At 42.4% G+C, this 23,484-nt stretch overlaps 1 protein-coding gene across 2 annotated transcripts in view; it reads right to left on the reverse strand.

Moving 5' to 3' along the window:
• dop1a (DOP1 leucine zipper like protein A) overlaps window positions 1–22,922 on the reverse strand; it is a 35,620-nt gene extending 12,698 nt beyond the window's left edge. The window contains exons 1-22 of one of the 2 annotated variants that reach the window (XM_062398854.1): window positions 22,576–22,922; window positions 20,489–20,684; window positions 19,454–19,635; window positions 19,168–19,338; window positions 16,341–16,530; window positions 15,768–15,866; window positions 15,467–15,566; window positions 14,237–14,346; window positions 13,349–13,463; window positions 12,934–13,054; window positions 11,691–11,810; window positions 11,210–11,327; window positions 10,262–10,291; window positions 9,078–9,335; window positions 5,256–5,781; window positions 4,773–5,056; window positions 3,943–4,095; window positions 3,757–3,857; window positions 3,367–3,632; window positions 1,150–3,280; window positions 769–880; window positions 400–582 (exon numbers count right to left, since the gene is read on the reverse strand). In XM_062398854.1, coding sequence (XP_062254838.1) covers window positions 400–582; window positions 769–880; window positions 1,150–3,280; window positions 3,367–3,632; window positions 3,757–3,857; window positions 3,943–4,095; window positions 4,773–5,056; window positions 5,256–5,781; window positions 9,078–9,335; window positions 10,262–10,291; window positions 11,210–11,327; window positions 11,691–11,810; window positions 12,934–13,054; window positions 13,349–13,463; window positions 14,237–14,346; window positions 15,467–15,566; window positions 15,768–15,866; window positions 16,341–16,530; window positions 19,168–19,338; window positions 19,454–19,635; window positions 20,489–20,626 — 5,508 coding nt within the window. In that variant the 5' untranslated portion in view covers window positions 20,627–20,684; window positions 22,576–22,922. The remainder of the gene's footprint in view (window positions 1–399; window positions 583–768; window positions 881–1,149; window positions 3,281–3,366; window positions 3,633–3,756; window positions 3,858–3,942; window positions 4,096–4,772; window positions 5,057–5,255; window positions 5,782–9,077; window positions 9,336–10,261; window positions 10,292–11,209; window positions 11,328–11,690; window positions 11,811–12,933; window positions 13,055–13,348; window positions 13,464–14,236; window positions 14,347–15,466; window positions 15,567–15,767; window positions 15,867–16,340; window positions 16,531–19,167; window positions 19,339–19,453; window positions 19,636–20,488; window positions 20,685–22,575) is intronic. The other variant, XM_062398853.1, reaches the window with a different exon arrangement.
• Between the last annotated feature and the right edge of the window lie 562 nt (window positions 22,923–23,484).

The raw sequence follows: 23,484 nt of genomic DNA on the forward strand, positions 1-23,484 counted from the left end.
TGAATGTAAAATGTCGACCTGAGTGTATTATCCTCATACCACTAGGAAGACATTTCATTACATCAGAAACAAACTAACTCCGTGAAGACAAGGATAATCACTGTTTGAGGACACAGCTACAGAGCCACCACTGCTGGGAAAAAGGTGTTACTCTCAATAATGAGAATAATGAGTTGCTGTTTTTACTGTTGAGACCAGTAATGCAAGTATGGAGTTAGTTGTGTACGCTCTGGGATAGAGTTGTCTTCTGATGTACACCATTTTTCTACAGTAACAGTTACCTAGTCTACAACTGACTGACCTCTGCCGAAGTGCTGCTGACATTTTAAATTGTGCCCTTGAACCAATTTTGACTATGTGCTAATTTAGTTTTTTTCTGTTTTGAGTTTAGTGGGGTACCTTTGTGGAGCCCAGGTTGATGTTGGAAGCAGAAGCAGCGGAGGCAGCGGCTGGCTTGTCTGAGTTATCAGCCTGGTGGAGGACACTCCAGAGCAAGGTGACAGACGACATGATGGTGTGCAGGATTGACAGGATACCTGAGCGAGCCTCAGCCAAGTGCTTCTGGTCAACACTCACTTGTAGCTGAGAGGCAGACAATGCAACAAAACAAAACCCTCTGTAATCATTCAATACTGTAATTCATATTTCCCTCAGACATTAATCAAATAATAACATAAACATCATGAATTCTGAATTGCTTTACAAAAACAAGTTTATGTACATGTTTAAATTGGTCTACTATAATAATTTGGTGCACAGTGCCCTCACCTGGTGATACTGGGAAGTGGGATCCAGCAGGCAGTAATGGATGATGGCTGTTATTCCCTCCAGTACAGTTAGAATCAGATCAGGGGGGATGCAGAGAGCGATCCATTGCGGTCTGGAAGACAGAGGGAGAATATGCATGTTAATCAATGGAATTTCTGAATTAATTTTTGAATATGTCAATACAAAATTTAAAATGTTCCACATAAAGTACAATTGACACATCAGAGATGGATGATGTAAATGATGGTCAACAGTGCCATCTGGTGTCCAAACCTTGCTATGTTATTTTATTGCTTTTTACCTCCTGTATGATTGTTGACTGTGATTGTATTATTGATTATAGGTGTAACATTAATACGAACTCCATGTGGATGTTTATACCTTGCATCAATTATCCCCGTCTCGTAGCGGTACTGCTGAAGAAGGTTGTCCAGGTTCCTGCAAAGCTGGAGAGTGACGGAGGCCACGACCCTCTTCAGCACCCTCCCCATGTATGGCAGTGTGGCTGTTATAAGCCCAATCCACTGTGGATGCATCTTACACGCATGGTGCTGATGAAGTGCCCTGATCACTGCACACAGGAACATTCCCTGCGATGTGATTGGCTGTCCATGCAAGTATTGAAGGGACGTCATGGGTTGCTGAGGGTTGACGTGCTCCATTTCCCCGCCGAAAAGCTCAAACCCTGCCCCGGCACCGCCTCCCGTCACTCCAACTCCTGCACCTCCTCCCACGGGTCCTCCTTCTCCTCCTTCATCGGCTGGCACCAGGACTCTGTGCTCAAGTACGACAAGGCTCTGCAACAGTCTTAACAACTGTGACTGGACAGCGCTACAGCTGTCAATCTGGTCCTCTGACAGGTTGATCACGCTATCCTCAGACAGACCCTCCTCCACTGTGGCCACATTAACACCTGCCACTCGCTGCTCGTGCCATTTCTGAGCACTGAATATAGAGGACAGCAGGCAATGGAGGACCACTTTTTGAACTTTGCACTTGAAGAGGACATCACTGATAAAACTAGCAAAGCCCTTTGCAGAGCCACCTGTGACTTTGGAAAGCTCGCTGAAGAGGAGAGCTAAGACCTCCACGCTGGTCAGCTGCATGGCTCGGTTTCCTGCCAAGTCCTGAGGACCTGCCGCCAAGTGGGCAGAGTAATAGCTTCTTAGGAAATAAAGACAAAGCGAGATGATTATTTCCAGGTACATGGCGCTGCGAAATGAGTGGGAGTGGGAGTCCTGGGGGATGGGGCAGTAGAAGTCTTTGCCCATTACGGAGACCCTGTGACGTGCTAGGAGGTTTTGGAGCAGAGAGAGCTGTGGTGTGTAGGTGTTGTTGATGCTGGTGGTGGAGATGGCACTTACAAACCTTGAGGGCGCTGCTTTTAGCATGGATGCGATGGCTGACAGGGCATGCAGGGCCCGGGAGGAATCGTAAAGCTGGAGGTAGAGCAGAACATGCTGGTAGAGAGGGTGGATGTTAAAACGAGGCGGGGCAGAGGACGATCTGCGTCCTGTGACACCGACACCCCCAACACTTCCACCAGGACAGCCACTGGGTGAGCCAGTGTCACTCTCAATCTCTGATACCTCACCTTCCCCACAGCTGTACCAGTTCTCTAGGTCCAGGCTGTCCCCAAAGAAAATACTGGGCGGCCGCAGTTTCTCAGCTTGACTGGCTGCCTTTCTCTGCCTCTCCTCCTCTTTCCTCTTGGCCTTCTTAATTTTGGGCTTTGCACCAGGAGACTTGTCTGCCAGCCTCTCCATGATTTTCCCTTTAAGACTGAGCTGGGTACTGCTGTGGCTACGTTTGCGGGCCTGAGGGTCATCGACCTGCAGGTTGTGGTCTGGGGTGGCTGGGTCAGAGCTGTCTGGCAACGTGATAATGGAAGGAGAGGAACTATGACGGGTAATACCATCTTTATGTTGCTCCTCTGCCATTATATCAGCCTGTGTGACAGAGAGGAACTCGAGCGTTCCTCCAGCCAGCATCTCCGGCAGAGTCTGGCGGTTGGAGATGGAAAGATGACCGGCGTCAAGACGGAGACCAGTCGAGGTATCTGAGGAAGTGCTGTCTGTGTCGGTCTGTGGCCAGTTCTCCTGTGGAAATGAGACTTCAAGCGATCCCTCATCTACTAAAGTCTGAACCCTGTCGATAAGCTCTTTAATAACAGAGGACACCACAACTTCCACAGAGTCCTCTGACAAGTCATCTGAGGAACCAGGCTGCTGGTCTGAACCATTTACTGTGCTGTTGACACCCTCTGGTTCCTCAAAGCTGCCATTTTCCACTGTTGACGAATGAGAACCACTGGACTCCGAGCTCTGGGCCTCCCCCTGCTGGTCAGCAGGCTGATATGCACCAGCTAGTTGCAAGTTCTCACTGCTCAGGCTCAGTAAGGACAGGCTGTCACTCAGCGGGTTCACAGTCAGACAGAACGGCTCCATGTCGCCAATCGCCAGGCTTCGGAGCTCATCTTGTGTAATCCTCTCCCCATGAAACTGACCGAAGTCTAATGATAGACAGAAAGACATCAAATTTGTTAACACAAATATAGAAATCATAAAGAAAATAAATAATTGAATGGTCATTGCTCACCGTCGGAGAAGCCAGAGTCCCTGGTGTCGATAAGTTCTGATGGCTCCTGTTCAGGTGGTTCAGGAAAGACCTGGGCCCAGTGCCGCTGGGCTTGTACCTTCTGAATGGACACTCTGTGGGTCTTTGGGTGGAGGAGTACGAGGAGAAGTGGCTCAAGGACCCGAGCGATATCATGTCTCTGAAGGACCTGATTGAGCCAAGCCCGACCAACAGCGGTGGTACATGGATCCCAATAACTCAGACTGTCGAGCATGATGAAGAGCGATCTGCGGGAAAAAGTGAAATAGAATGGATAGAGAAAGTGGATGAGGCAATTTTTTATCAAATTGAAAGATACAACTGCATCAAAGGAGAAAAATGTATTACAATTTCAATGTCAACAGATCCTACCTGTCAAACGTGCGACTAAAAGGAGAGGACTTGGTGATGTTCAAATCTCGTGTCAAATGCCACAGCACAGAAAACTTCACGTGGGCCTCCAACCTAATTCTCTGAAAGAAAACAAAAGGATTTAATGGTGTGTGTGTGTGTGTGTATGCGCCTCTGTTTTACTGTTAATGTGTGCACTCTGCTGACCTTGTCTCTGTGCATGAGTTGCTGACTGATGACGTCCTCACAGATGCTGGAGGAAGGCACCAGGTTGTGGAGCTGGTAAAAAAGCTCCACACTGCGTTGATGGTGTTGAGGTGTTCCTTCACTCAACTGGTCCCACAAGATCAAGGCCACATTCTGAGATGAGGAATAACACATTTAGACCTGATGCAAGAAATGAGACACGTGTGCTTTTTATATGATATTTCTTGTTCAAGATATGTGACGGATGAAAACCATTGGGATTCGCTCAAATACGTGCGAGAAAGTGGAAAGTGTGGTTTGTTTGTTAGCAAGTTGCATTACCGACAATGGCTGACGACCTAAGTGACGGGACCGGTATTAAAGCAGATAAAATTATTAGTTTATTTATGAAAAATAAAAAAATGAAATAACAATGAAGAAGATCAAGACCCAGACAATATGCCTGCTGACAAGCTGACCAAAAGCTCAATTTGCAAGAGACATGTTTGAGGAAGAAGTGGGTCTCGTGAGTTTGCCAGCTTTTTTATTTTGTTTTTAATGTTAATAAAGTGTAGTAAAATAAGGATGATTTGCAGTTAAAGCCAAATGTTAAAGCTATCAAATGTTTTTCTATTTCATTTCTGATTCAGTGACTGAGAAATTATTTTTGTAAAGGATCCTTCTGTCAGCTCTCTAGAAAACCCTCAAAAGGGCTTGTTTTCAAACAACACCTTGGTTTTAATGTGTGTTTTTATTAGGCACTTTAGGTCTTAATGGGTTAAAGATAGAAAAAACATGAAAACAATGAAGACCACCAACAGTTTGGCTTCAACCAGAAAAAGATATCTAACCTTGAAGAATTCTGTCTTATCAGCGATGTACTTGAGGATTCCCTGAGTGAGCGGTGGCCTGATGACAACAGCAACGCGCCCCTGGCTGGGGCTCATGGGCTGAGAGGACTCTGTGTTGTCACCAGATGCCACACTCTCAGCTGTCACCATGGCAACCGACTGAGTGAGTCCTATGAGGTCCATGAGTAGGGAGATGGCAACACCCTGCAGGTTGAAGTCACTGGCCAGGCAGGAGGCATCCATCAGTGTCTGCAGCCACACTGGCAGACGGACCTGCTCGCTGTCTGTATGGATGCATTAGGGATATAATTTAACCCATGCAGTACATCTTTATTGCTGGAAAAAATAAAGTTACCCTCAAATATTCAATTACAATATTCAGATAGTCCTTCCCACCAATTTAAGCATAGCATAATCATACATATTTTAAGTTCTTCCAAAAAGAAGTTGGCATTATTATAATTATTTGATTTTGGTTCTTACCCAACTGCTCCTCCTGTGTGGGTGAGGACTTGAGGTTACCCTCTGCGATGTAGACAGGGAAACTGGAGCATTCTAGGAAGAGCTGGCAAGCAGCAGTGAAGGCAGCCACATACTCCCTATGGACCAAGCCGCCTTCTGAGCACATCTCAGTATAATCACAGTGCTGGGGGCCCTCGAAAACTAGGGGCCCCGAACGCATTACTTCAGTTCTTTCATCCTCAGGTCTGTCCACCTGTCCCGGGGTGATATACAGGCTGATGAGCCGGGAGAGGAACTGTTGGAAGTGCTCCAGGCAGCACTGCATGACTGGTTTGTCCACAGGCTTGGTCTGTGCTGGGCCTGAGGAGCGTTGTTCTGCTTTGACCGCTGAGTGGGAAAGGGGGATGCATTCCGTTTCCTGGGGGCCATCTCCCAGGTACTGGACAAAGTCTGTGAAGCCACTTTCTGAGGAGCGACTGCTGGAAGGGTTTTCCCCATCCTCAAATACGTCTAAACTGCCAGGCTGCTCCAGTGTAGCTGGGAGAGGCTGCAGAAGGAGAGGCAGGTGATAAAGGACATTCAGCAAAGAGTGATGAAAATGGTAAGTTTTGCTATTGTGAAAATACAGAGAGCCAGGATATTTCAGGGTGCAGATTCCCAAATAAGGCTGGCCAGTATATCCACTTTGTACATTGTTTCAATATATTTTTAAAGGAGGTATACGAGTAAGCAATACCATTTATACTGTAAAAAAGCCATGCTCATGTTTGCATCTCTACTTAGGAAAAGAGAGGGTGTAAACACTCCAAAAGGTCTTTTAATGGAGGAAAAAGCAATAGTCATCAATTGTATGTAAGTTATTTATGTTTTGGGATGGAGTTATGATCCATGGGGAAACAAAGGCTTCTTTGTAATATTGAAGTAGAACCATACATTTACATATGACAATTGTGGGGCAAAATGATCTTCTCAATTGACCCCCTGCAGAGATTTACTATACAGTATAAGGCCACTGCAGAAATTGTTCCAAATGTATGAGCAAAATTGTTTCAAGACAGAACTGTATGTGTGATCGTTACATCCAGCTTCATTTGTAAAGTGATCAAGTACCTTGAATCATCAGCTGGTATTAAATTCTGCTCAAAATATTGTAACTGCAATATATAACAACATTTACTGAAACTCCAATATAAATGACAGATACCTGGATAAAGGACTTGGTTAATGTTCAAAACACTTAGACCATTTAACTAATAACCATGTGCCAAACTATTGGTTATAATAACATATGTCTCTCAATAGATTGAGACATTAAAAATTATTAATACAACAATATTAACCACAAACTTTCGCTGCACTGTGTTCTGTACACTAGTCATCTGTATATGAACCTGTGGGGTCAGACCTGACGAACTAAGCAAAGAGTGAACGGTTCACCAGATATACATCCTTCGGCAGACAGACTGACAGACCAATAAAGTTCACACAATTCTTCATCACAGTCAGGCACTGAGGGCCTGAGAGAGTTGTGGGATACATTTTGATTGAGGCAGCATGCACTTCTGGAGCCTGGACTCAGATGGCACATTAGCTTGCATGTTCTCTATATGCCCCTCAAAGGTGGGGGTGGGGGTGTTATAGTATTCAGTGGATGTATGTGGGATGTTTTCCACTCCGATGGATATGACACACCTGGAGGCATAACAGGCTAATCTACTCCTCTCCTTCCTCAGAGAGAGAAAAGGCGAGCTTGGGCTCAGCTGTTGGTTTAACCATCTTCTGTCTTTCTACTTGTGCTCTCTTCTGCCCCTAATGGGTCTACCTCCATCCAGTAAAACCCTTCCTCATCTCCTGACATGGGACTGGGTGACTAAACTTTTAATCACGACTCAATGATCTCCCAAACACGTTTATCAACCAGGTTGCTGGACGGGGACCAAGCATTTGCTCTGAGCAAGTCTTTAAACGCCTTGTGTCATGGGACTATGGGACGGCAGGGCCACCCAGCCAACTGCAGACCAGGACAGGAGGCTGGCAGAAGGACAAAACCTGGAGGGGGCCATGTTCAGGGACCAGGGAACACCATCAGAGCCTGAACTGATGGGATTTGGGGCAATAGATTGTAGGGGAAGTGGGTCGAGTAGGTCGAACTGGGAATGCTCTGACTAGAGGGCAGGAAAAGGTTTATGTTTTCATCAAATTACATTTTGAAGCATCAGAGACGGATGAGAATCATGGAAGTTTCTTTCAAAGTCAGAGGTTGGCACAGCAGTGGCCTTGACACTGTTTTGGTGCCATGATTCAATCTTCACACATTACTTTTAAAGTTATCAGATTGCTTCTATGTTAACACTACGTGACTTTTCTTGTAGAAACAAATCTTGAATCAAACAAATCAATGTGTTTTGCACAATTAATTTCTCATTAGCAACATTGATCTGTCAGTGCAGACCATGGTGATACATACAAAAGTATGTTTTTCCTCACAAAAGTGTGTGTGAAAAAAGGACAGAAGAAATGATAAACCATTTATGAGTCTGGATTTTTGGGGGGAATGCAGTGCTAATTTTGGCAGCTATTTTTGATTTAGTCTTAGTCTTTTGATGAAAATGCATTTTAGTCATTTTTAACCTTCTTAGTTTTAGTTTAGTTTTAGTCGACTAAAACAAATTCCATTTTAGTCTAGTTTTGGGTCGACGAAAACGAATTCAATTTTAGTCTAGTTTTAGTCACATTTAATAGCCACATTAAACTCCTTTTCTATAAAAACATATAGCTGCAGCCTAATAGCTAAAAAATATATATTTAATTTTAAATGTGAAAACAAAAAGGGAGAGCAGGTCAGACTGGAGGCGGACACAGAAACTTCAGCTCGGTACAAACCAACTGCAGCTTTTGCTCTGATCAAGAAGCTGAGGCGCTGATCTCTGATCAGCTGTGACCAGAGAAACTCTGTGTTTTCACTGTTTCCATAGTTAAGAAGCAGTCGGTCACTGAGAGGCTTCTTCACGTGAACAAGCTGTGATCTTGTGTCTCTGAGCGAGTGCGCGGGGGGGTGGAGCATCGGGACCGGTGCGCTCTCTGGGGGCGCACAGACACACACACACACACACACAGACACACAGACTCACTCACCCGCTCCTGATACTTCATGATGGCCTGATACGATGATGTTAAAAAAATGTTTGTGACTTAGTCAATCACCAACATTTTCGTCTCGTCTCGTCAATGAAAGTTAAAAATAGATTTAGTCATAGTTTTCATTTTCAAAGATCCGTTTTCGTTACGTCTTCGTCTCATCTTCGTCATGGAAAAAGGGTCGTTAACGAATATATTTCGTCATCGTTTTCGTCAACGAAATTAACACTGGGGGAATGTCAACAAGAAACAATAATTTGTTGATATGCAGCCAAAGGTAAGACAATGGATTTGCATGTTTTTAGATGTTGTACTACTCCTCCTATGGGTTTCACATTGTTTACAATTGATCCAGTTAGTTTTGGTTTCATATTGCAATTTAGGTAATGGAATAACAATGTGTAAAAGAAAAAAACTTAGTCTGATTGGCTATAGCTCATTATTACAAACGGGCCACAACACTTGTCACAATACCTGATTTGGAGAGGACATTTAACCTGCAAGATAACACGCTACATGCTTCTGCAAGTGTCTCCAATTGTGTCTTTAAACACATCTAAAATTGTCGATCTCTCAACAATTGGCATCTGACGTGACCTTTCTCTGCGATTTCTGAGACAATTAGTAAAAAATTCCTAATTTATTTTATTTTTTTCCAGAAAACAGCATTGCCACTTAATTGTTTTATTGAAAAATTGTCCTTACCCATTTTTCCTCCTTGTCTCTGCTGTTATCCTTTGCTGATCTTGAGGAGTTAGAATGGCCCTGAGGACCCTGGGAGCTCGAGGGCAGGGCCAGAGGGGACACCAGAGGGGGCTGCACTTTGCTGAGGATCTTGGAGCAGAGGCGAAGACAGTGGGTGAGCTCCCCAAGGCCCAGGGCCTGTAGATGACAGGTCAGAGCCGCCACCATGCGCAGCAGCAGCTGAGGAAGATGCTCAGTCTGGATCTCTATGTACGTCTCCTGAAAGTTTCAGAAAAAACATAAGTGAGGAAATGAAGGTCCACTTATCGGGAATCTGGACGGAAGTGAAGCTAATATGATGTAATTACTGCAGGTAACTTCATTCGAGTTCTGTTGGACCATTGGAATTGTTGTAATGATCGAAGTATCACATTAGTGAATAAATGTGTTTTCATACACATTAAAATCTATAATGAGCTCCCTCTGGTTTTATCCTGAACCTACATAATCAGGGTAAAATATCTCCGCTACTTTCATTTTCCAGTCCAAAAACTATTCCTTAAAAACAAAACAAAACATTTTGTGCTGTCGGTTTAGTATTCACTTAACTAAATACAATTGAATCTTCTCTTAAGTTAAGGCTCTACTCAGATTTAGTTAAGCTACCTTCATCATTTACTATATATTAGACCTGTGGACATGCATGTAAGGATACTTACTTACTTTTCCTCATATTTGGTGTATTTGTTGTGTTATTGTGTGTTGAGTGGGGTGATCTTCTCATGAGGTTTTTTAAAAATGTTTACTTAAGAAGAAAATTTAATTTTTATAAAAAAATAAAAGCAAATAATAAAAAAATAAAATTATCATGGGAGTAAATTCGAATAGTCATATTTCTTACAAATATGGGAGCAAACAACTGCAGGCATGCAGAACGTACAGACACTGGGCAGAGATTTCATTTTCACAAAATCTATACCAAACAGCCTCGATAAGTTTTTTCTCCCCATGTAAATGACTTTTAGAATTCCTACACCACCTTGGGATCATGTTAATTTTTGTGTATTAAAATATGACATGTGAGCCAATCATTCAGGACAGGAAGAAGGATGCTCTGAGGAATGTTGGCAGGACGTTGCAGAAATGTTATCATAGCCTCAGTGAAGCAGGGTGAGGTGAAAAAGCAGGAAAGAGCAGTACTTTACCTGGCAGATTACCCTCATGCTTCTAGTAGGCTTCAAGGAGAAAGAGCAGATAGATTGAACAGACAGGAGCAAGCAGAGCACAGGCCAGAACACTTTGTTTGCAGGCGCGCGCACACACACACACACACACACACACACACACACACACACACACACACACACACACACACACACACACACACACACACACACACACACACACACACACACACACACACACACACACACACACACACACACACACACACACACACACACACACACACACACACACACACACACACACACTTAATCTCTCTCTCACAATCTCTCGGAACACATGGTTCTCTGAAAGTATATTTCAGGAGGATGCAAACAACATTTTGTGTGGAAACCTAACACAGGTCTTTTCTAACCTGTGTAGGGGCTGCAAATATTCACACACAACAGATGGGATGCACACACATACACACCATAATGGTGGCCATTACATCCAAGAATTGTAGTTAGATGACAGATCTGACAAGATGAAGGCCGAATGGCAAATAGACATGAAAGTTATTTGTTGGGAAAATGTTGGATTCAAGGAGGGAGTGTGTGAGCCACAAGGGAGCGAGAGTAAAATAAATAAGGTGAAAAGCACGAGCTGAGGTGGGAGACAAAGAACTGAAGAGAAGGTAACAGAAAGAATGTGTAAAGAGAAAGAGGGGGGGATACGAAAAGGTAAAGAGAAATAAGGAATAATGATAAAAAACATTTTTTTTGCAAAATAATGACATGCTGAAAAGAAAACATAGAGAAGGAAAAGAGTGAAACAGAAAATGGAGGAACATAAAAAACAAGTTAAATAGTAAAAGAAAATCATGGTAGAGTGAGAGCAAACCCAAGAAGGATGAAAATGAAGAAAAAGACATATAGAAAGACAGACTGAAGGAGAAACACAGACAGACAGAAAAGAAAAAGTCTCACCAAAGAAACAATATCCAGCAGGAAGTCGACCAGCTGACAGAACTCTACCAATGAGAGCTCAGGAGGATCTACGCAGCCAGAATGCTGCTCTGCACATGTGCTGCTGTTCACCGTCCTCCTGCATCATAGACAATAATTTACTGTGAGTAAAGTACAACTAGTTATTAACGTCTGTGTTTTTGAATAAAAAATAAAGACATGCAAGAGCCTTTAGGAGCTGACAGCGGTGTCAATTAGTTGCAAACAAAAACTTTGATTTTAATAATAAGAAAAATGTGCACATCCAGTCGGCTTGATGTTAAAATTAGGGTTCTGCTGTGAAAGTAGTTCTATGTGAAGAAGCAGCATCAGCAAAAGACAAATAATTACAGAGTTATTGTTTAATGTTTGTCTTGTTTTTAGAATGTTCCCGATACTAGTTAAGTGCACCTAATAAAATGATATCCTCTGTGTAAATGTACATTTATTTGCATACACAAACCTGCAGCATTCCTCAAACCAGCGAGCGATGTAGTCCCACATGTAGTACGGCTCAAACGAGTTGAACAGGAGATTGGCTGTTTTTATAAGTTCGGCCGTCTTCTTGTTCTCTCGTAATTTGCTAAGAATGAAAACAAAATTTATAATATTGTCAAAACAATACTTGAATCTAAATAATATGCAACTGTCGATAATAAGTCTCAATTTCTTAATATATTATAACTCTAATAATGAATATGACTTGACTTATGAATAAAAAAAAAAATCAAATATTTTCACAATTTACAGGGCAACATTTGCCACAAAACTGTAGTCCATTAGCCTGGATGCCAGACGAACTTAGCCATGCCCACAACATTTTAGGTCGGGCAGTTCGGTCTGGAGTCGCTCCATTGGGAAAAAATGATGCCCCGACCGGGCCAATCAGATTGTCAGGGCGGGCTTTATACGATGATTGACAGATGATCAACGGTAACGTAATCAACCACGTCATCAAAGTGCCCTTGGGTTGAATTCGTTTTCAACAAACATGCCTGCCGCTGGCGAGCTGAGATGTGTAGATGCTGCCATTGAGTCTGTTTTAGAAGACATTGACAGCGCATTCATTTTGAAAGAGGAACAGAGAACGTGGAGGCGACGTCAAAGCACCGCGCTAATCCCTATTTCCCCGGGGCTTGGCTGTTCACAACGGACACTGAAGCGACGCTGAACCGCCGGGCAGCGCTAAAAATATCACCCGTTGATCCAGTAGATCGCTGCACGGCTTTGTGCCGGTCACACCTGAGGCTGAAGCACCGCGCAGCGCCAAGGCTGCCTCGCGGTGCTTCAGCCTCCGCCGTGACCGGCACAAAGTTCTAACATGGGAGTGGATGGGAGCCGGCTGTTATTTAAGGCGCTGCGCTGAAGCGTCCGATGTGAACCCGGCGTTAGTAAATAACTCACAATGCGTTGCTTAGCATACGTCACATACTACGTTGCTCTGATTGGTTGTAGGTCTATCCAATTGAGCGAAGAGGAATTTTACTTCCTGGTCAGTTGAAACACGCCCCATAATCAGAGCCCAATGGAGCGGTTATTATATAACACTGTTATTTCATATGAATGCATTGTATTACTCACTCATTGTATGTTCCAATGTTGTCTACTTTAAGATATCAGAGTTGATCTATTTGACCTGTATTTATAAGGTTCCTTTCATTTATTTATTTTTTTATTCACACAGGGAGGCGTTGGCCTGGGCTGACCTGCTAAGGTGTGTGTGGTCTTTGCTGAATGGACTCTGGTTTAGGAGGTCCAGCTCTGTTCGACACTGTGTGTGCAGAGTGCGAAACACCTCAATCAGAACGTCCTCTAGGATTTGTGGACCTGGAGAGAGAAACATTAAGATTAAGATATGTTTATTCATACCAAACACATGCACAGACATGCACAACACACCCATGCAATGGCAGGCAAATTCAACCTCTGCATTTAACCCATCTGTGTGCAGGACACACAGAGCAGTGAGCGACCATGTACGGCGCTACCGACAGCAGGGATGATGTCCACAGTTGACTAATGTTTACAATATTAAATTCAGTTAATGTGACAGGCTTTATATGTCATGATTTATGGACTTACAACATTAACTAAACCGATGGTATCTAAAGTGACACTTACCAAGCTCTGGTTTGTCCAGCAAACTGATGAGGATGCGAAATGGCTTGAGGTCGTGCATGAGGATACTCTCCTCTTCACCACCTCGGGCCTTGCCCTGCAAGATCCCTACCATCGCCTGAAAATACATACACAAGGAGGTACATGCACACACACAGCTGTTACAGTAAAAATCCTGAAACACTTTTCACACCGCTGAGGGATCACTTATAACCTTTTGATTTTTGTTTGTTTAGCTTTTCAGAACATTTGGCAGTATCAGTCTCATATTTGCATTAAACTCTTTAATTTTTTATTTTTTGGGGTGAGTGTGTGTTTCATGCTTCGTTGGTCACGTAATGGGCTGATGCCTGGAACAGACGGTCTCTGTAGTAACAGCCTTGTCCCAAAGGAGATAGCTCCAATAATTGCCGGAGCAGATGGCAGAGGAGCAAACAAAAAAACAAAACAGAAAAAAAAGTACTATCAAAAACAAAACTTCCCCTGCCTGTCGCTCTCTGTTCCAAACCCTGGAGTACCGAAGCCTATCACATGCCAGGAGGGCGAAAGCTGTTTTGAGCTTGATGAGAAGATTTTCTTTATGTGTGTGTGTTAAATCTGTGGGAGCTGTCTTCAAAGAGTTGACTGTGATGAACAGCAGAAGAGAACAGGACATAAACATATGTAACCCCTGAGGGGATGTGGCAGGTGTGAAAAGAGAGGTATGATAAGTTATGGATAAAAAAATTAAAAAGCAGCCCAGATCCGCCAAATATAGAGCAAGCCCCACACACCTACAACTACACCTACACCCACACCCACACCCAAACCCACACCCACACACACACCTTGTTATGTACAAATTATCTTACCCATCGTTGAGCTGTTTTTTCAATGAGTTTGAAACCTCACCTGGACTAGCATGTCTTTAGAGAAGTTGTTGAAGTAGAGGCTAGCGTGCTCCTCTGGGTTGCTCTGCCGCGTGCTGCGGGGGCCTGTTATCACCCCATTGTTATCAAAGCCTTAAAAATAACAGAAATTTGCAGTTAGAATTAATTACAGACAAAAAACAAAGCACCATAACAGAGTAGAGAAAATGATTGTTTAATTTTCATTAAGATAAAATATTTGTATCTTGCAGTTCTTCTTAGTAAACTCCTAATGATAATCATTAAGTTATATTCAAAGGCGTGTAGGTCTTGGGCTGCATCACACTATGGAACAGGGATGCACAGTTTGATATATATGTCTCACCTTGATGTGATGAAAGAATTGACTGTGGCACCCATGTCACACACTTGTGTGAAACACAGTCGCTTGTGGGTGAAATGAGGGTTTGTGTATTTGCTTGTGTGTGAGATGAATTGATGATGCTTTGCTATTATACTTGGTAGTTGTACTCTGTCGTGTGAGTGAAAACAATGTCCCCGTCTATACATCAAAAACCAAGTCCCACAATTAACACCCTTTTTTCTCAGTGCACTTAGCAAGCAAGGTAGGACAGAAATGTTACGACTTGGTTAATGAACTTAAATGAGGGAAAATGAAGCAGTATTTTCACATCATTATTTTCACAGAGGCAGCCTCTGTAGCACTGGTGCTATGTGCAAATTAAGGTAACGTACAGCACTGTGGCCGCATAACCAGTGTCAGATGAATAATACAGTAATATATACCATTCATAGAGGGAAAAACCCTAACTGGCTTGTGATCTGGTTTAAAGCTGCCATTAGAATCACACTGTGGTGTAAATCTTCACTTATGAATCAGCTTGATACATTCAGTGTCTATCCTCAGTCATGCAGACACTTACCGACATGATCATCACAGTGAGTTGCAAACAAGAGAAAATACAGTAAGACAATGACCACAATAGACATTAGCGTGGTTTATGTTCCACAGAACAGAAAAAAAACATCCATAAAAAAACATCCATAGACCTGAAGTGTACACAACAGGTTAATAAAGGAATCTGGATTATATTTGATGCAGTATTCTTATGAACAAACCAACTCCTTTTACTCTTACACTTCTCCTGTAGGGTAACCTCCTCTACGATATTATTCTAAAATGACATGATGAGTGGGAACCCAGATACTGTAAGTCTGTGTGTGCTGGTATGTTTGTGTGTGTGTGTCGTACCCAGCAGCCAGGCATAGAGTCTGCGATTGAGGGACATGTCTCTTCTCAAAACCACATGTAAGGCTGCTGACAGGATCCGGATCATGTCAGGGCGAGTCGCCTGAACACAGCATAACATAAGAGAATGTTTGTGACTGCTCCAATATATCTTTCACACACACGCTAACAAGAAAGCAGATTATGGTTACCGGCTAATATATCAATTACACGTCTCAAAATCAATCCTAACTTCAGTCAAAGACGTACATAGGTCATTATCATACTTCAGGTATGATACACAGGCCTGTAGATCAGAGCTCACCTGGCTCATGTGGAAAGGGAAGCAGAAGAGGATCAGGTCCAGGGTGCTCCTCTGCACCAACACACTGGAGTCCTGGACTGAGGTGCTGACCGCTTCCACCTGGTGAGAGCAGAAAAGAACTGTGAGTCAACCTGTGTATAAAATACACAACCCTACACATCATAATACTATTCAGACTGACACAGTGACCAAAGATAAACCTGCCTTGTCGTTCATACTATTTCTTTCATCATACATTTTACAAACTGAGTAAGCATCTACCATCATAAACATCTATGATCTTTTTTCTTGTCTTATGACATTCATCGGGCACTTTCCAGTCAAACTACTCCAATTTATCTTCTTAGTAACGGAATATAAGTTGAGTTTTATTCCAAATCCACATCCAGACACTAATACAATAAACCAAATGAAAACACTGGACTGCTGATTAATAAACAAATTCACTGTAACATCATTAATTATAAATTGATATTTTGCTAGAGGGTGATGCAGTATGTTTTATCCCTCAGCACTCTCACTAGAGCTGTCACGTATGCATATCCCTTTTTTGTCAAACAGCCTCTCAAGTACCATGAGCTCGATGTCACTGCCTATCACATAGAGCTGGTCTTCCATGGAGAGTTTTCGATTGAGGTGCAGCAGAACAAAGGAAACCCCGGGGAGACGCACAGCGGGGCTGGTCAGGATGCTGCCCCACAAGGCACTGTAGAAAGCAGACTGCTCCACTGCTGCAGCCACCTTCTCCAACAGGGTATTGGTTCTATGACAAACAAGGAGGACATGGTGGTACTCAGAGGTGAAAATACACACTGTGTGCTTGAGAATTTGTTTATGATCTGTTCAGGTTGACCCAGCGAGAAAGCTTTGTTGTGGCAAATTAATAGAAAGTAGGGCTGAACAATACAGATCAAAATTGGAATAAAGTTTATTTGTATTAGTATTAAGATCATATTTATAATGCATATTCATTGATTTTGAAGACAATATATTTTACTGCACACTCACATTAAAATTACAGAGCACTGCCTTCACTTTAATGTTATGCTACATTCCTTCTAATGTACAAATGTGGGTATGGGCCATGGGAATAATTTGTTTAGGGGCAACAAGCCTATGGGGTTCAAGAACCTCCGATAAAGATGGTCAATGACTTGAAGAACTGTGGGTTTACTGTAAATACCGCTCAGTCGTGGCAGTTGAATTAGTGGTAGAATTAGTCATCTGAGTGACACATGTTACAGGAGTGTGTGTTCCAGTCAGAAATTAAACCCAATGATGAATTCAATCTGGGCAAACAAGGTCAATCTATAATTACATTAAATATACACAATCATTTGAATGCAATATTACACAGAGGTAACAGTGGGAACAGGAAATAGCTGCAAGAGGTGATAAAAATAATGCAATTTGCTGTTCAGTTTTCTAGTTTGACAGAAATAAAATCAACTCAAAGAGACAAAGAGCACATTGTTTGTTATAGTTTTACTGAACAGATACTTAAACTACATGTGTAGTTTTAAATAAAATGAGAAACAAGTTAGCCCTGCAGATGACCCCTGAAACCCAAACCGTGGTTTTAAAGTTAGACATTGATGTCAATCCATGGAAAGTGTACACAAACATACACGCTTGCACACACACATGCACAACACACGGAGACTGTATTCGACCTTCAAGCAATGCTAATAATATATAGACGATATAAATACATGCAGACAATACACTATATGCAAGCAATGTACAAGTCATTTTAAGACAAATAATAAACATAAAGTTAAAGTTTGTGTGGTAGAGCTAAGACAAATTATGTGCATCAATGTATTATTTGTACAATGCAGTATCAGTAGTTTAGTATCTTAAAAGCAGGGTGTATAAACTATCTAAGATACTGTAGTTTAACTCTGGTTACATGTGAGTATTGTCTCAAGGCCTCCATTCATCCAGTTATTACTGAAAAATACATTTAATAAATTGTCTGATTAAATAAAAATACTTAAACATTTAAAAATGCTTAAGTATAGAACAAATATGTATGAATTGACTTAATTATTAAAGAAACTTAAATACCAAATCCTTCAGCAGCTGAAAAGATTCTCTCTACAAATGTTTCAGTACCCGTCTCTATTTCCATTGTAAGCATTGCACACAACAAGCGCTGCTTCTCTTTGGTGCATTTAAAAACAATCATATAAATACATTTAAAAAAAATGCAAAATGACCTTAATAAAATGTATGACACGTCAGCATGAACGGAAATATACAGTGACACGGAAATAAATAGCAATAATATGGCATTGCACCTGAATGATGAAGTTGCACAAGGAAAATTAAAGTCTGGCATGTGATGGCATGGAGGAAAAAACTGTGAGTGAAACTTTCTCTGAAATCAAACTTTGTTCAGGATCCCAAAACAGATTCTGAAGTTCCCAATAAGTTCCCAATAATGTCATTCACTTATAATTCAATTATAATTCTGTCTAGTTCAATCCAAAGCAGCTGTACTAGGGTACAAATCACATGAAGCCTGCATCTGATATTTAATTCTAATGAAGGATAACCAACTTTCCGGTCTTTCTTCACTACTTTTCTTTCTCTCCTTTCTGCCTTTGTCCAGTCAGGATTTGGAAGTTAACAACAAAAGACCAGGCACCAGTAGGAATTGTTTGCTTTAAATTTTCAAGTCGAATCAATTATAGTTTATTGTCCCCATGGGGACATTTGTCTTGGGCCAAAGTGCTACAGCAGCTGATGAACAGTACATTGTGTAAAAAACAACAAAAACAGTACACAAGGATTTATTGGTAAGACCCACAATAACTACTTCAGTTACTTCAAATGCTGCAGGAGATCTGCAAGATCACCTACTTCTTCATCCCTGTTTTCTAGGAACTTTTCATTATTTGTATTTTTATTGACTTTTTCCTTGGGCAGTTTACTGCTGACCTTTGTATTGTGCCAGGTTATTCACAGGACTTGGGAAGTGGATGTGTTGTTAATCTTCTGACTGGAAGTATACCTGTGTCAACACTGACTAGATTTTGTAATATGTGACACAGCCAGATAAAGACATGAACATACAATATCATCATGTGAAAATAAATTATGAATAAAACATGCACGCTTAAGTTAGCAATTGTATCCAAGTAACAGACAAATATTTGTCTTAAAGAAAAGAGATGGAAAAGTTCAGACAGAGACAAACATCTTTGACTATCTTCAGTTTTAGGAATGAATCTTGCAATGACTCATTCATCTCATGTATCATTCATACAATCTGCAATCAATTCCTCTCCCCATTATGCTCTAAAATGCCTTCTCCTAATGGCTTGTTCTGATGCCTGCATGTGCAAGTTAAAAACTTTCCAAGTGTTTTTCTTTCTGTTTCTGTTCTTCTTACCTGTCATAGTACTCAGAGCCTTCCTCCAGACCAGGTAGGACCCCGGTCAGTAGCCCCTGGAGGCCTGGTTTCAGAGTCTTCCCCAGGGGCAGGTAGTAGGTCTCATAGAGCCCCAGCAGCACAGGCTTCACAGACATGGCAGCGTTGGACAGTAAAGGGAACAGCCCAGAGCTGCAGGGGATGAAGACGTTAAAGCTCATGTTCAAAATCAGTTACTAGCAGAAAAAAGCTTGTGTTGAGTTCATTTATTGGCCCCTAGATTACCACGAAGATAATACATTATTACCTGTAAAGAAAGAGGTCTTTGGCTAGCCTCTTGGGGCCAATGATCTTGAAGATGATCTCATATGTCTCCAAGGCCTTGCGGTGGACCCCGCTGGGCAGGGCGGGGTGGAGGCATTGGGCCAGCCGTTTGCCTATTGTCAACTTCTTGGGAACCACTTGATATTTTGCATTGTTGTGCAAAACCTGAGATGCACCAGACGTAAAAAGAACATAGTCTAAAACAAAAAAAACGATGCAGAAAAGCAGTCTGACAACCACTCTGCATCTCACACAAGTGCACACTTATGACTTATGTTGACTTAATAATTATGTGGTATCCATGTGCAATACAATCTCGGTAAACAGATTCTGCATGTGAATATGCAGAATCTTTAGACGTGGCAAAGAAACAAGTATCTCTGTTTTGTGTAAAGAAACATTTGACTAGTATGATAAAAGAAACAAGTCGGACTGTAAACAGTGTACGGCGAACGGAAGACAGAGCCTTGGCCCTGATATCCACTGTTTACACCAGAAGCAACAAATTGATTACAATATTGCATTTCTGTGACTTCGAATTTATACAGTTCCTGAAACCCTCAAATGGCAATAAAATTAGTCAGTAATAAAAGAAATAAAATAAATCAGTGAGGGTCGGCTGCTACACCAAACCAATGACATCCAAATTTTGATGAATGTATTTAGCTGATAAGTCTGTTGTATATCAAAATTATCAGGTATACACAGGATTTTTGCCAGAAGAGTTAGCTTTTCTTTTTTCTACGTTCGACATAACAAACACTGAGAAAACTGAGGGTCTGTATCTCTTTGTCTTGCCAAAAAGAGAGTATTCACCTGGGTGTCATATTTCTATAACGGCAGATTGGAGCCATCGACAATAAATATCCATGTCTCCTGGGATTTAATTATGATACTATCTGTTACCATTGCAGACATAAGCCAGATGTTAGAGTGTTTTTTTGACCAGTGGAAAGTGGTCCTCTACTACATAAAAAACGTGCAGTGGACACCAAGCTGCAGCTTCTCTGATCCTCACCTTGTTGAGTTTACCCAGTGCAGAGATGAGATCTGCCCACTCACTGGAGTACTCAAAGTTCTTAAGGGCTTTGTCCACTGCTGCCACATAGTTCCTGTACTTGGAGTCACTGAGCAGCTCCACTTCCTCTGCATTCATTCTCCTGGGTGTTTTTTATGCTATTGTAAAACACCGGGGACACATATATACATCACACCTAAAGAAAAAAAAAACAACAGAAAGACAACGAGAGGAAGATGAGACCAAGGAGATCACATGAATAAAAAAAAGATGGTAACTTTAAATGGTCAGTGTGTAGAATTTAGCGAAATCTAGTGGTGAAGTTGCATGTTGCAGCTGAATACCCCTCACCTCACCCCCCGCTTCCAAACATGAAAAACAATCTGTGGTGGCTTCAGTTGTCATAAAAACTCAAAAAGGTGTTAAGTGTGTCAAGTTTGTGTTACTGTAAAAAACGCTGCGCGTCTTATAAAGCAATGCGCCGCCAGAACACTAGGCGGAGTAATGTGTTTTGTCGAAGACGACCTTCTTTCTTCTTCGTTGATTGTTTATTTACATAGCCACTGCGACTCCTCGTAGCCCTTTTCTGGCAGACAAATCCGCCAGTCAGTGACGGGTTAACCAAGTGATCATACTTTCGGATCTCTTCTGTTCTGTGTAGATGACAGAGCTGTCAGTGTCAACAACAGTGAGCAGGCGTTCCAGTTTAACTGGGTATCATGGCAATTGGTGATTTGTTGTCTTTATTCCAGATGTTGGTCGGTTGCAGATTCGTCATTTCCACAGAGTTACTGTGTCTGAAGTGCAGTGATGCACTGAAGGTCTCGTTGAAATAAAGAGACAACTATATAAATCATATGGGTAAAAAAAAGATATATTATTAACGATATGGTGAAGCAGTATTAGCTTCACATCTTTAGGAGAGGCGGTGGTCTAGTGGCAGAAACTTGGACTATGGGCAGAGAAGGTCTCTGGTTCGTCTCTGGTTCGACTCCACGGAGAGACAACAAAAGACGAACCTGGATTGATCTGTCCAAAAATCCAAGAGTCTCCCTGCCCTGTCTAGTGCCCCTGAGCAAGGCACCTTACTCCCCCAGCATCTGCTCCCCGAGCGCCATACATGGTCGCTCACTGCTCTGTGTGTCCTGCACCAGATGGGTCAAAAGCAGAGATTAAATTTCCCTACCTGCATGAGTGTACCTTTGCATGTCTGTGCATGTGTTTGGGACTAATAAATGCATCTTAATCTTAATCTTAAATGATGTCTGCTGACTTTAAGCAACAGCGACAGGAGAACACATGAAGCTTAACACATCCTATAGAAGGACATTCACTAACTTTACTCACAAAAACACTGCAGGAGCCTCCACCTAGTTGATGTTAGGGATGTTTTCATATGTTTGTTCATTGTAATGATCACCAGCGTCAAAACGAAAGGACTTTGAGTGGAGCTGGCCATGCGTGTGTATTAATCATAACTCCATGTGTCTCCTATGAAGGATGAGCATCAGTTTGGGAAGCCTGTTATTAAGTATGCAGCGTTTATTCAGACTATCACCAGATAACATGGGCGTTTCCTTAAACACCCTTTTACCCATATGATTGAGATTGATGTCTCAACGTGAAGGACACATCACATGAACTCGTGATGGGTTTTTGTTCGGTTTATTTCAACGAGGCCTTCAGTGTATAACCACACTTCAAACACAGGTGCTTTGTGAAAATGACAAAATTGGGCGACAACATCAGGATTTAAGACAACAAATCACCAGTTGCCATGATCCCCAATTAAATTGGAACACCGGTACACACACCTGCCGCCCACACTGCAGCGTACGTTGTGTTATCACCCAATAGTGAATACATGTTGCAAAATATGACACAATGATAACACAAAAAAACACTTTTGGTTAAAGAATATTCTCAGAGGGTAATTATACGCGTCGCTGCCAGTGTGGTTTGAGTGGGTCGGAGCTAACTGGCTAACAGCTACCTGGTCCCTAGCTGGGTGAGGTGCTTGTTTTCAGCGAATGTCAACCTGCAGGACACTTGTCACGTCATGGACTCAGGCTGATAGGGAATCTCACCGTGATCCGACACAGGCCCGCGGCTGTCATTCATTCGTGTGTCCGGGTGGCGGAGGAAGACAGAGACTGGCAGCTTCCGCGATGTGAGCAGCGAGCTGTGCTAGCTTAAGCCGCAGGTTGTTACAGTGATGGAGATGCAGCCAGGGCCCCGGCAGCTCTGATGTCTCCCGCTCACACGAGTCGCGTCCCGGTGACAGGAAGCAGCTTTGAGCGCAGACGACGGGTGTCTATATTTGCTACATATTCCGGTGTGCCGCTGTGTGTAAATAAACAGCGATGGGCGTCTTAGCTTGAAGCGAAGAGAGACGGCTGTCAGCTCCCAGACTGCACTGCGGGTCAGTCGAAGCTCTTCCGCATCAGTTCCGCATGCACGTTTTTCCGCCCCTCAAAGCCGGGAAGTCAGGCTGGAGAAACCCGGAAGTCGCGTGACTTGTCTTCAAAATAAAAGATAAATGTTACGGGGTAAACAGCATTGCAGCTAAATCCATTCCCATTGAGGTAAATGGTGACCACTTTTTCAAACGTAAAAAAGCCAACGCCCCAAAGTGTAAATGATCTCTTGTGGATTTGATTTTGAATGCCGGGGGGTTCAGGACACTTGGATAACACCATACAAGCACTATGGAGGCATTTTATGTTTTTTTATGTCGTGTTTGTATGTCTGAAGAAAGAGTCACCAGTAACTTCGAATGTATTGGATTTGGAAGCAATGCTGTTTCTTCTAATCAATGCTGTAAATACTGTTTGTTGATGTTCTCCTTTACACTTGGCATCTATTGCACACCTGTCCGTCCTGGGTGAAGGATCCCTGACACGTGGCTCTCTCTGAGGTCTCTACCTTTTTTTTGTTTAGGTTTTCCTTACTCCTGTTGAGGGATAAGGACAGGCCTTGTCCAAGCCCTATGAGAC

Source organism: Platichthys flesus, chromosome 11 (genome assembly GCF_949316205.1).
Source record: "Platichthys flesus chromosome 11, fPlaFle2.1, whole genome shotgun sequence".
Classification (NCBI taxonomy): domain Eukaryota; kingdom Metazoa; phylum Chordata; class Actinopteri; order Pleuronectiformes; family Pleuronectidae; genus Platichthys; species Platichthys flesus.